The sequence below is a fragment of the Lycium ferocissimum genome, unplaced genomic scaffold, assembly GCF_029784015.1.
Source record: "Lycium ferocissimum isolate CSIRO_LF1 unplaced genomic scaffold, AGI_CSIRO_Lferr_CH_V1 ctg824, whole genome shotgun sequence".
In the NCBI taxonomy this organism is placed as follows: Eukaryota; Viridiplantae; Streptophyta; class Magnoliopsida; order Solanales; family Solanaceae; genus Lycium; species Lycium ferocissimum.
Window position 1 is genome coordinate 31272 of NW_026727160.1, and position 12590 is coordinate 43861.

Consider the following 12590-nt stretch of genomic DNA (forward strand, 5'->3'; position numbering starts at 1 on the left):
GGAATAGTCAAGGCAACTTCTGAAACATCCAGTGGACACAACAGAAGATAAAGCAACTGAATCGGATTGAGGGACATCTTTTGCTAAATTCATAACAGTGTTCGCAATGGTATATCCAACGAATGTACAAAACATATTCATTACCAAAAGAAGAATCTCAAATCTTGACTATACAAATTTTAAGGTGGTGTTTATTTGGTTGATAATCTCATCTAAACAAAGATGGATCCCAACAACATGTCATTCAGTTGGACTATTATAGTCAGCTGCGAAATACTTAAATCCTCTATGCTTCAGAAAGATCAACGTTTTCATTGACGGAAGCCATAGTGTCAGGGGATGGATCTTGAATCTCTTCATTATCTGGTTGTGATTCATGCTTTGCAGCAGCCTGCAACACCCTGCTCTGAACGTCAGTTGAAGAAGGTGAAGTTGGCAGTCCATTACGATTACGGTTTGTTTCCAACTTGCCAACTGCCCATGTCATTGCCTGGCCTCCTAGCCTAACTGGGGCCAAAAGTTGCCTGGAAAAATAACACAGTAAGCATCCGTATCGACGCTAATAATTTGCAGTTACAACGTAGTAAAATATCTCATATCACAAGCATGTACAAATTTTAACAACGTAATGGTGCCCAACAGTGTGCAATGATAAAAACCAGATCTGGGAGAAAACCATGATGATATCAAATTTACAACAAGAATTCATTAATATGTGCATTAGCTATTTCTCTACCTTCTATTCTTTTAACTTTTTTCCACCTTATAAAACTTTAGGAGAGTCGCTCAAAGAACAAACAACGATACTCCCTCCGTCCCAATTTGTTTGTTTTAGTTCGGAGTACGATAATGTTCGGCCTAAATTCAGACATAGAATCTTCATTTTTCTTGAAATAAAATTTACATAATTAGAAACTACATAATATTATAAGTCACAAAGTTAATAGTTCAAAAAATTTAGGAAGTATTTGAAAAAATTATGGTCAAAGAAAATATTCTTTGGCTGTCCAAATAGTAACTAAGACGAACAAATTGGGAAGGAGGGAGCATATAACACTAATAACACTATGTAAAAGATGTATAGCACTTTACAGCAATTCAAGTTCATGAAACGGGCTGTTACCTCACATCCTGTTTAAAATCTTCTGACTCCTCGTAAGAAGAAATTCGGCGATATAAAGTCTAAAAACAGAAAATAAATCCAGATTTAGGAAATGAAGTATCAGCTTAACATCTAACAACTAACAAGCTTTTAGAAATTAAATTTTGACAAATAATCATGAAATCTTGGTTTGGCTTTCCAACAACAGAATCCAGTATGAAAAAGTTTATTCACTCATTTCAGTTAGTTTTTAGTGTATTCAGATAAAGGAAATTAAAGAAAGTTTATTTGAAAACTAGAACTATTACCTGACATAGGCCAAAAACTCCAACATATTGTAGTGTCTTCTCCCACTCTGGAGAATAAAAGAAAAAAATCTTAGTGTCTTCAGTTAGGAGAACAAGCATCCAGTGATGCACTAGCAATCCTTAAAACAGAATAAAAGGCACTCCCTTGCTTCCTTGTAAAACTAAGAGAATGAAGATCATGACCAAAAAAAAAAAAAATGGAAGGTCTGGCAGACAGAATCTTCAAGCCTCAAACATTTATGCGGACATGAAAACCTATACTTCAATCAAAACCAGATAAACAGTTGGAGAGACTGCAATTCATATTACTAGGCTAAAGTAGTTTGGAGATTAAAAACAGAATATGATAATAGAGCATCTTGCTTTATTCTTAATTTTAAAGAACAAACAAGCTGCCGTAATATCGTGAAACCCAAAGTTCCCATAGGGAAAAGTAGTCTGCGCCTCCACCATAGCCTTGGGTTGGAAGAAGGAAAGGTTTTCTTAGATTTTTGTGATACATGAACTATCTTAGTTCATGAATTAGAAACTAAATGTATTAGTCTTAGGATACATCAGGGGCGGATGTAGTAAAGGCCCAGGGTGTTCACCCTGGGCAAAAAATTACGATGTATATTTAGGATAAATTTTCTGTGTTCATGCACATATATTACTACTTGAACACCCTGAGCAAATGCGCTCAAGTGGTTCAGTTGTTTTTCCGAACACCCTGATTGAAAATCCTGGATTCGCCACTGGGATACATGTATTGTTTTGTTCATGAACCAGGAAAAAGTAAACAACTCCCACAACCACATACCCAGTGTAATCCCACAAGTGGGGTCAGCGGAGGGTAGGGTGTACGCAGACCTTACCCCTACACTTGTGGGTGCAGAGAGGTTGTTTCCGATAGAACCAAGGAAAAGTAAAAGCTTATTGTTAAATAAAAGTACATGTACTAGACTAAGTATATGCTAGAAAGTTTCTATAAATACCATACAGCTTCCATGTAAGCAAGTTGAGTGAAGTAAAGAAAATTCATTTCCTCCACTTGTCTTCAAGAGAAAAATGAGAGATTGAGAGTACTCCTCCTCCCCGAATTTTCCAAAACACACGACTACCCCCAAAAGACAAAAGAAACATTGATAGCAGATTTCTTCCAACTTGAAAGTCAAAAGAGAACTTTCATAATAGCCTGTGTTCTTCTCCAATAAACATTATCTGTTAAATATTTGGAGAAAATATGCAGATAAAGAATATTTGGCAGAAATTGCACTCACCAACTAATGCATATGCTGCTGCTACCAAACCCTGCCAACAGTGCATCACATGAGTTATTGAATCAAGCAAACAACGTTTCAAGTATGATAAAGTTAACCAAAAGAGTGTAAACTCTTGCATCACTAAAGATAGGAACAAGGCTTGGTAAACATGAAAGGAAAAAAAGCATGACATATCTATTTCATTATTCGTAAGCATTAAACTTTATAGACCGAAATCAACCATCAGATGCTCTAAGGTTATACTGAAGCAAATATCTATCTATCTATCTATCTTTATAATAAATATATATCAAACAACAAAATTAGAAATGGGGAAGAAACAAGGAGCTCTTTATTGAAGAGGCTATATATATAAAGTTTTGATCTAGGGGAGGCGATGTGGCATCCATTCATAGACCAGGATTTGCATTTATCTTTGCTTAGATTGTATGCTTTTTCCTTCAAATTTTCCACTTTAGGCGCTCTAAACCAAAAAAAAAAAAAAAAAAAGGAAACAGGAAACCTACGTTTTTAGACAAAAAAAACTGAGTAATCACATCTTTAGACTTTAACTTCTTTAATTGGCGTTCCTCCCTCCCTCTTCTTTCTGCCAGGAACAGTTAACCCCAATTCTGTCTTTCTTTGTCGTCTCATGCACCGTGCCTCTGCTTCTTCATCAGAATGGCATCTGGTTCAAGGTATGTTGCTTTTTCTTTCTCCATCATGCTCTTTATAATGCTTTTTAGTTTATTTTCAGATTTGTTAAAACATTAGATTACGTCAAGTGTTTCTGCCGCATTTGTGAACTTCTTTTTTCCAATGTTTGTACATAATAGCTATGTCAATAGATCTTTCCCATTAGCTATTATCTCAAAGAGATTAAATAATACAATAAGAACTTTTTTGATTCACGGTTGGTATCTAATGTATAGTTGCAAAATACTTTCAGCATACTAATATAATATACTTTCTCAGGGGAAAGTTATAGTAAATATTTGTAACACAAAAGTCACTATTCTTTTTTCTTTTTTTTTTTTTTGGTCACGCAAAAGTCATCTAATTAAAGTCTAGCTAACTAAAATTTGGAAGATATATAGTTTAACCAGAAAAATCTGATGTGGCTCTATTAATAATTTAATAGGCTTCATAAAAAAGGTTCTGTACTAACCCCATATTAATACCCAACCCGACCCACTTTCCAAATAGGTAAAAGCACAAACCCCACCAATTCAAGAGCATGTATTTCTGCTAGGTTTTTATTTCCACACATCTTAATTTCTAAAGGAGAAGAGAGGGAGAAGGTGCGATCTAATATGCTCTGGAATGGGTAAGGTTTGTATGAACCGAGTTGGAAAAAGGGTCATGAGTCGGGTTGGGAATTAAAATAGGTTAGTACATTTAATCCTTTTTATGAAGCCTAATTTAAATGATTAAGAGCGCCACATTAGATTTTTGGGTCAAATTATGTATGTTTCGGCCATGTTTATATTTTAGTTACCTAAGCTTTAGTTAGATGACTTTTAGTGACAGAAAAAATAGTGCCTTTTGTGTTATAAACCTCCACTTGGATGATCATCATTGATATTTCCCTCTACTTTCTCCCGGTATGTTACAATTATGAGTTAGTCTATGAGTTGACTATACAACAGCAGCAACAACAACATACCCAGTGAAATCCCAAAAAGTGGGGTCTGGGGAGGGTAGAGTGTACGCAGACCTTACCCCTACCTTGAGAGGTAGAGAGTATATGAGTTGACTATGTGCTGATTTAAATAATAAGTTGAGAGTAATCCAATTTTGTGAAACAACCCAAAAGGATTTCTATGTAATTAACTTCGTTGAAGCTATAAACTTGTATGTTTAGATTATCTCTAAAACAAAAATAAGATATTTTTAGTTTTTGAAAAACTACTTTTTGGTTAGATGGACTCCCTTCTTCAATCTCTCAAGTCTCATATGATTCTCTTACAAAGCAGGCAAAAAAGAGAGAACAAGTATGATCTCGGACGGATGGTTGGCATCTCCCCCCACAGGGACGGGAACAGCCTTCGGGCTTTACCTGTTATCAAACACATCTGGTTAAGGCTACCTGCCCCGGATCTTACCCAATTTTTTTCTGTTTGAGATCTGGCAGGCTCAGGGAATTAAAAGAGGAATTGAAGAAGATATGGAGGACAATTGCCATCTGTATATTGTGGATTGTTTGGTTGGAAAGAAATAAGGCATGCTTTGAAGGAAAGATGATGCAGATTCCTAGAGTCAAGAACAAATGCATCAAAAATCTATTCTTTTGGTGTTCCAATAGTACTCTAGATAGGATGGATCATTATTTGGATTTTCTATATTTCTTAGGGAGTAATATGTAGTGTGACTGATGTTAGTTATGTAGTTCTGCTCTGTACTTTGCATATGTACCAGATTAATAAAAGACTTATCAAAAAAAAAAGTCCAACAGACATCAGCGAAAGAATGGCAGCGCCACAGCCAACGTCTTATATGATTTTTATATACCATTCTCTTTTTAATTGTTTTTTCTTATGCAAGTTTACAAATACTGGTTAAAATTAATTAATTCATATGAATTTTGGTTTCACAGATTTTTTCAGCCAAAGAATTTTGTATATAGGATGTTAAAAGAAACATTAAAAATGTCTTACTACTAAAAGTTTGATTTTCTTTTACAAAATTATGACATTAATATTCAATCGTATTTTGATTTATTTTTTTCACGACCGCGCGAAGCAGTATGCTAGTGAAATTAGATTGGAAGTACTTAAACCAAGTTAAACAAGATAACATCCATTAAATACGTGACCCTACAGTTTTTGACATAAAAAATTATGGCCAACAAAAGGTTTATTTGAGGATAGCCAATTTGTATGTTGGAAAGCAATATTGATCAAAATGGGGAACAGAAAGAAGATGAGTAAAAGAGATATTTCATTAGGAGAAATCCATCCATCTTGCTTGAATGAGTTCCATCTTTCATTAGGGTAAAAGAAGGAGCGGTTGCAAGAAGGGACTAAAAGCACGGTAGCAGGTGTTTTATTTGTATAATGGAAGTATAAGAGAAGGGGAAGCAAAATTGGAATCCATTTTTACCTCTTCAACCCTCAAAAATAGACGAAAGGAGTAGTTTCACTTTTCTGGCTGTACCAAACAACCTGAGGGGAAGATTAAGAATATTCATAAGGGAATCAAAGACTCGGTTCCTCCACTAGAATTGGGGCTTGAATGCAAGATATCAAGGCAGTGATAGCAGCAAAAGAGATATTTCATTAGAAGAAAACCATAAATGCAGAATAGCATGTCCTTGGTTACACCAACAGAGGACGAAGCATCTCCAGAACCATATTCTCAAATATAGGAAATGGGAGAATGTGAAACATTTGCTTATCCATATACCCACAAATGAGGAACTTGAGTTAAACCTGTTTGGCGTCATCTGGCATATGCCCATTAATGTAGAACAACTCATGTGGAGCTGGAAAGATGGAAATAGAAGGTTTAGGAGTTAGAGCACGTGGACCGTATGAAGAAAAAGAATTTCAAGGTAAAGAGAAACCAATCATCCAGATACAGACGACCTCCCTAGTTCTTACGAGACATTCCTACTTGTATAGATGATTGGATGGGCATAGAGAACCACATAATTAGGCTTCTGGTTGTAACTCTTGTATATGCAAAAATTACTAATAATAAACAGAAAAACACTTCAGAGAAAAGAAATGCTTTATAAGACTTCAATTGCATATCATACATACAGAAAGTCTTACCACTCCATATCCAACAACTTGTAACGGTGTTGGGTTGATTTCCTCAAAAATTGCCTCAGCTTCCTGAAAATAACCAAATGACTGAAAATAACCCCCTTCTGCCCTACTAGTAGGCAATAGATTTATAATTCCATTCCAGTCCAGTCCCTAGGTATATATCCAATATTTACCAATAAAATGACATAGAATACTTATTCCATGTGAGCTTTTCTTCGAGAACAACCGTTCTTTCCATACGATTCTATCAGAAACATGTATCTTTTAAGTAACAAGAGGGTAATATCAATCCCTTTCATGGAAATAAAAATTAGAAATAATTCTCTAAAGCCATCAAATTACTTGGAATTAAAAGCTTATCAACATTATACTCCTACAAGTCAAAATTCAATTTAATGAGGAAAAATTATATTTCAAACTTTCATGGAAATTCAAAATACAATTAGAAGCCTAACCGCATAAAGTTCTCTTCATATTTAGATGTTATAAACAAGATCCATCTTAACAATTAAAAGTTAACTAAGATTATTCATCAAATTAAAACATAGTGAAGATTTAAAGGGAACTTGAATAAGTTGAATTCCTGTTTACTTTCACAATTTCAAATAGAAGATACCGCAAGCGAGTAAATACTAAAAAAGAAAACATGTAGATATTTCACAATCTAATGGGTGAAGAAAGCACATTAAAACCTTGGGGGAAGAGAGGAAAAGAAAAAGGGGAAATCTGATTTGTCCTATCATCTTTAGTTCTTCCAGATTTAACAAAATCAATAAAAGGGAAACAGAAAAACGATAAGATCCGTTGATTTCTCCAATAAAATTTACTTTTCCTTGATCTTTAAATCAAGGGCAAAAAAAGAAGATCTCCCTTGATTTGTCTTGTTTACTGTATTAATCACTTTGCCCTAAAGAAAGATCAGGACAGGTTGCCTCAACTTCGTTCTATTTCAAAGGAAGTTGCAACAGAAGCTCACAAAATAGATGGTCATATAATACAAAAATATTCCAACAACATGCAACAGGAAGCGACCGAATTATGCATTGTTAAGGAGACATTCGAAGTGAGAAGCAGAATGGTGTTACCTAATCCAAAGTTTAGAAGGAACGGGAGGTTGATATATTCACGAAACGATTTACATCTCCCGAAGGGATGCTCTTTAGCACTGTGAAAGTTTTTTTTTGACAGTACAAGTGGTTTATTTTTACCATAAAGTTGCATTATAATGCCTTAATGAGGGGTAGCCTGTTTATAAGGGAAAACGGCTGAGAAAAGCTTCTACTTTGGTTACCCGGGAAGCAACTGGTGGCGCCTGTCCAGATGATAAGATAAGAATGAGTTTCTGTCAAGCTGTTTATTTTCATAAGAGTCTGAACAACATTTCCCACTGCAAGTGGTTCGCTAAATTGGGTGCGATTGTGCTTGTTTTACAATGAGTCATGCAAGTCGACTGGCAATTTCCTTGTTTCAGAAATAGTAGGAAAAAAGTATTGGGGTGACAAGACAATCATCCACTTTGTTTGGTATCCTTGGTTAGAAAGAAAGAGATGAAAGTTCATAATTTTAAATATCTGGTTGTATCTGATCCCTACTTTTGGGGTTTGGAGAAGTAGCTGACGATTTGCATACTCATTGGCGTGTTGTATAGCTCACAGTAGTTTACTTTTTTTGTCAAGACATCTTTCATTTTTGACATTTTTTAACAGGAAGATCAGCACAGCCTCAGCAATCACATGGCGCACTATAAGAAAGTCAAGAGATACCTCATTGAGGATTGTCAATGTAGTCACAGGTTTCAACTCCTTAATGCGGAGGCCCTCTTTCACCCAAGACCGAAAGCCACCTTGGACCAAATATGGTCTCTGTTGATTAAATAAAAAACAGTCATCAACCAAACGAGGCACGCTTTGGAGTCTCAGAAGGATATACAAGATCACAATCTTTTAAACACATAATGTGCATCAGTACTTGAAAACCAAGTTTCGCACTTCCTTGCGTTTATATGTAAAGTCCTAATGTTTAATAAGCAACTGTATGTTCTTGAAATCAGCAAAGGCATGAAAGATTATTATCCTATTTATCGGTCCATTGTCATCACAATTTGAATATCATTCTATAGCAATAACCAATTAACATTTACTTACAATAACTGAAAGAAAACAGGCAAAAAGGAAAGCAAATACATACCAGAAGATTTGTAAAGAATTAGTGTGATGCTAAGTTACAAAAGGAGCATACATAGATCTGAGGCTTTCCAAGCTTAAAGTAGCCCAATGCCCGCATTTATTTCTAACTGATTAAAAAGTACCAGAGGTAAAATGTGTAGACCATACAGTTGCCTCTTTCTTCACATTATTCTTATTCATGACGCTACCTGTAATATTTAATGACAAGTACAGGGGAGATCGACGTTAAGCAAATATACTTGCCTTGATTCCAAGTCTCCGGAGTGACCTCGCAATGCCCTTGGAATTGTTACCGTTAGCATCCATAACTATAACCTGAGAGCTGTCCTATAGGTTGGGTAATGGAAGTGTTAATCAAAACACTAAAAAGTTATCAAAAGTCAATGGGCAAGGTAAACATAAGAATCTTTTACCACTAATAGACTAAGAATGAAAGCAAGAGCATGAATTAGTAAGTGCAGGTTACTTCAAGAGAAAATAAATCGAGTTGGCTCTTTTGTGAGTCTTTGCTTCTCAAGCTATTGCATTAAATAAGGACAACGAAAAAATATGGAAGATGTTCTTTTGTTTTCCAGGTGTTAAAATTTGAATTTGAACAAATACAAAGACAGTTGTGTAAAAAATGCAACACTGGATTTACTTGAACAATCTTCAAGTTCCTAATGACAGCAGCTAGCAGGTAGTCATCAAGTTCTCTTCTACTCTTGAACAACTTCCTTACAGATCCATCAATCTGAAAACATTTTAGCAAGGAAAAATAGGGCTGTCAACTCTTGAAACTAGAAAGAAATTTAATCGAACCCTTGAACTTGATCGACCGACCTCAGGTAGTGTTACATTGGCAAAACGAGACCGAGCAGCGCGTCGAAGATCAGGAATGCCTTCTTTCTCTCTGATATCCTTCAGAAAATATAAGGCATTTGCTCATGTTTAGCTAAAAGATTTTCTCCATGTATCCAATCAAAGCATTATTATTTACTGAGATAAATTTAATGGAACAACAAAGGTCTCAGAATAAACTATTCTGCAGACGCCTTGCCTCAGGCCGGATATCAATGAGTACAGCATTCCTATCTCCTTTCAGAAGCTCAAAACTTGACTTGGGAGATAAATCTCCAGCATATCCACCATAGGTCAATATCCAATAAAAAGCCCTGCAGAAATCTGATGAGCAATATAATTTCTTTCTGTAGAACTTTAATTGTGATAGGAAAATAACAGGAAACAATGAATAGAGGGGTGTTCATACCAAAAAGAAGTTGATGCCCCAAGCAAAAGAACAAACGGAACAATTGGGTCACTTGGATCCAAGCCAAGACTCCTCTCCAAAGCAGCGTAGCCCTGCTAATCACAATGTAGAAGAAACATGAAAGTATTTCTCAAGTATGGAAAAAAAACCTACAGTATAATCTAAAAGGAAGCGAAACAACCAGAAGGTTGTGCAGATGTATCAAACATGAAGAAGGCTTAACACTAGTGATACCTGTCCCAGAGCAGTCCCAAAAGGAGTAAGAAGCTTCACTGCACGCTCTTCAGATACATTTAGCGCATCCTGGACTTCTGGAGGAAGTATCTCCTTCACAGACCCATAAGAATACACAACAAGTCGTGATACCGAATCCTCAACAATCAGAATTATATGTCTCAATGCATCAACAGCAACAACCCCAACTCTACCAGAGGCTTCTTTCAAACCTGCCACGCCATTTCCAGAGGCTTCTTTCAAGCCTGCCACGCCATTACCAGAGGCTTCTGTCAATTTACTAATAACATCATCAACTGCTTGAGTAGCACCTCTAACAGACGAGCTAATTTCATCAAGTGAATCAGTGATTGACTTATTGAAAACATCCATAGCAGATGATGAACTTGTATCCGAATCCAATATCGAGACAGGGGTGAGATCTACGGTAGTTATGGACTCTGGTGCAATATTGACCAAGTCATTACTAAAACCAATCATCTCCTCCGCTCCAACAGAACTATCTACAAATCTCAGATTTCCACTCGAGTCATTAGTCATGCCCAGATGATTAGTCAATAATTCACCCTCAAATACATTTCGGCTACAACTACAAATGGAACTGAACAGATTGCTTTTGTGTACAAACTTTGAGTACAAAGATATAGGCAATTGTCCTCGGAATGAAGCTCCATGAAGATGAAATGAACTAGCCAAGTCCATGACATTGCATTTCATCTGGTATGTTTTCCAACAGGAGGAAAAGGATTTGAACCCCCCATAGATAGGAATCTGCAGGAGCATAAGTTTTCATATCTGAAATTAACAAAAACTTTCCAAGTCTACAACGATTAATAGTTGGATCACGGAAACAAGTGAATTTAAATTTCAAAAGAAATAACACCATAGGTCTCGGTGGAGCATTGGGCAACTAAGGGTGAATGAGTAACATTACTACTAACTGTGTCTGTGACTTTAGTCTTTTGTTGATTGAAAATCGACAGCTTCAAACATAGCACGCTTTCAAGATAGTTATATAGTGAACTAGCTTGCATTGGACACAATAGCTGGCACGAATTATGCGGTTCTGCAAATATTAATTCATATCTAACAGTGTAATTTGCATCTTCCCGAATATGAAGTAGTACAAACATGCAACTTCAGGAAAAAGAAAAAAACAGTTATAGGCGGTTAGGATTATTGTATGAAGTTAATATATTGTATCAAACATGTATTAAGAGCTACTCAATAGATGAAAACTAGCATATAGTTTAGATCAGTTGCAAGTTGCATTCCTGTAGGCTGTAGCTATTCTAGCTCTAATCCCTTTTGTACAAATTTAAGTGATTCATACATGTTAGGTGTGATGTACATTTGTAAGCTTTTAAATGGGAAAGGAATGAACATTTTTAACTCTCACTAATACTAATATAACAATTGAAGCATCCCGTGAACAGTTATAAACGAAGTTAAGGATCAACTTGTAAATGTACCAAAATCACCTAGCAATCTCATATCAAACAGAAAACAGTTTTCCCTTTCCCTTAACAAACAAGAAAAAGTCATCTGAAAAACTTAAACATTATTTCTAAATGGGGTAGTAAACAACACACGGCATATTAATTTGCTTCTTGTTAGTTGTAACCTTTGAATGGGAAGAAGAGGAAGCAGTAGTTGAACAGACAGGTAAAGTTGCCATCATCGTCTATTGCAATCTCCGTGTTCAGCAATCTCTCATCTTCTGCTTCAGGACCAATATATAAAATTCAACAATCAAGATTGTATATTTCAGAGAAATGGGTATTTTTCATTTGAAGCAGATAATATGAAGTCTGAGCATTAGTTGGGAATATTTGTGCAAAAAGGAGAATCTTTGTTTTATCCAATTGAAAGAAAGAAGGAGATGTGATTGGAAGAATCGTGTGGCGTTGTTTCAAGCCATCACCTTCATCTTCTTCCCGGCCTCTCATTCTCCTCCAGGGCCCCATTTTTCTTTCTTTCTTTCTTTTTTTTATTCTAATATTTAAAAAAATCATTTTTGATTCCCAATTATTACTATAAAAAAAAAATACTTTCAGTTATGATATTTATCTATTTCAAGTTGTGATTTGATTTATCTGAGAATATTAGATCATATTGTATTAACGAAAATTAATTTGACATCTGTATTGGGTAAAAACCAGAGTTGTCAGGTGGTCGTATCAAATGAGGACACGCGGGAATAGTAAAAGGTCAAATATGAGTCACCAGTCATGTGACATCGGGTGAATTCATCTAGCCAGCAGCACAGGACTTGCTTAGCTCACAATCTTGAAAGATTTGAACCGGGGGAAGCGTGTTCTAGCTCGGATTACTGGTCGGGTGGAATGAAGCTCAGCAGGCAGCCGTTACGGAAGATCTCGGGGTCCCCTGCAAGCGTTACTTGGCCATTATGACAGGCATTCATTCATTATTAAAAGGGCGTGATTTGTGGAATATGTCCCTCATAGATTAGCTATAAATATAGAACTTTATGCTT

At 35.8% G+C, this 12590-nt stretch overlaps 1 protein-coding gene and 1 non-coding gene across 5 annotated transcripts; one reads left to right on the forward strand and one right to left on the reverse strand.

Moving 5' to 3' along the window:
- Positions 1-48: 48 nt before the first annotated feature.
- On the reverse strand, positions 49-12033 carry LOC132045853 (calcium sensing receptor, chloroplastic). 4 transcript variants are annotated; one of them, XM_059436426.1, is made up of 13 exons: positions 11718-12027; positions 10094-10864; positions 9860-9954; positions 9650-9764; positions 9433-9510; positions 9251-9343; positions 8854-8937; positions 8188-8286; positions 6428-6490; positions 2670-2700; positions 1411-1457; positions 1124-1182; positions 49-524 (listed from the first exon to the last, which is right to left on the reverse strand). In XM_059436426.1, exons 1-13 carry the CDS (start codon positions 11772-11774, stop codon positions 287-289), a joined length of 1830 nt encoding a protein of 609 aa, XP_059292409.1. In that variant the 5' UTR covers positions 11775-12027; the 3' UTR covers positions 49-286. The 4 variants fall into 4 exon arrangements, with proteins under 4 accessions (XP_059292409.1, XP_059292410.1, XP_059292411.1 ...); XM_059436427.1 differs by having other exon boundaries at positions 9860-9951; positions 11718-12025; XM_059436428.1 differs by lacking the exon at positions 8188-8286 and having other exon boundaries at positions 11718-12030.
- LOC132045854 (U6atac minor spliceosomal RNA) lies at positions 4648-4767 on the forward strand. The gene has a single exon (XR_009412544.1). It is a non-coding gene; the product is annotated as a U6atac minor spliceosomal RNA (small nuclear RNA).
- Positions 12034-12590: the final 557 nt, after the last annotated feature.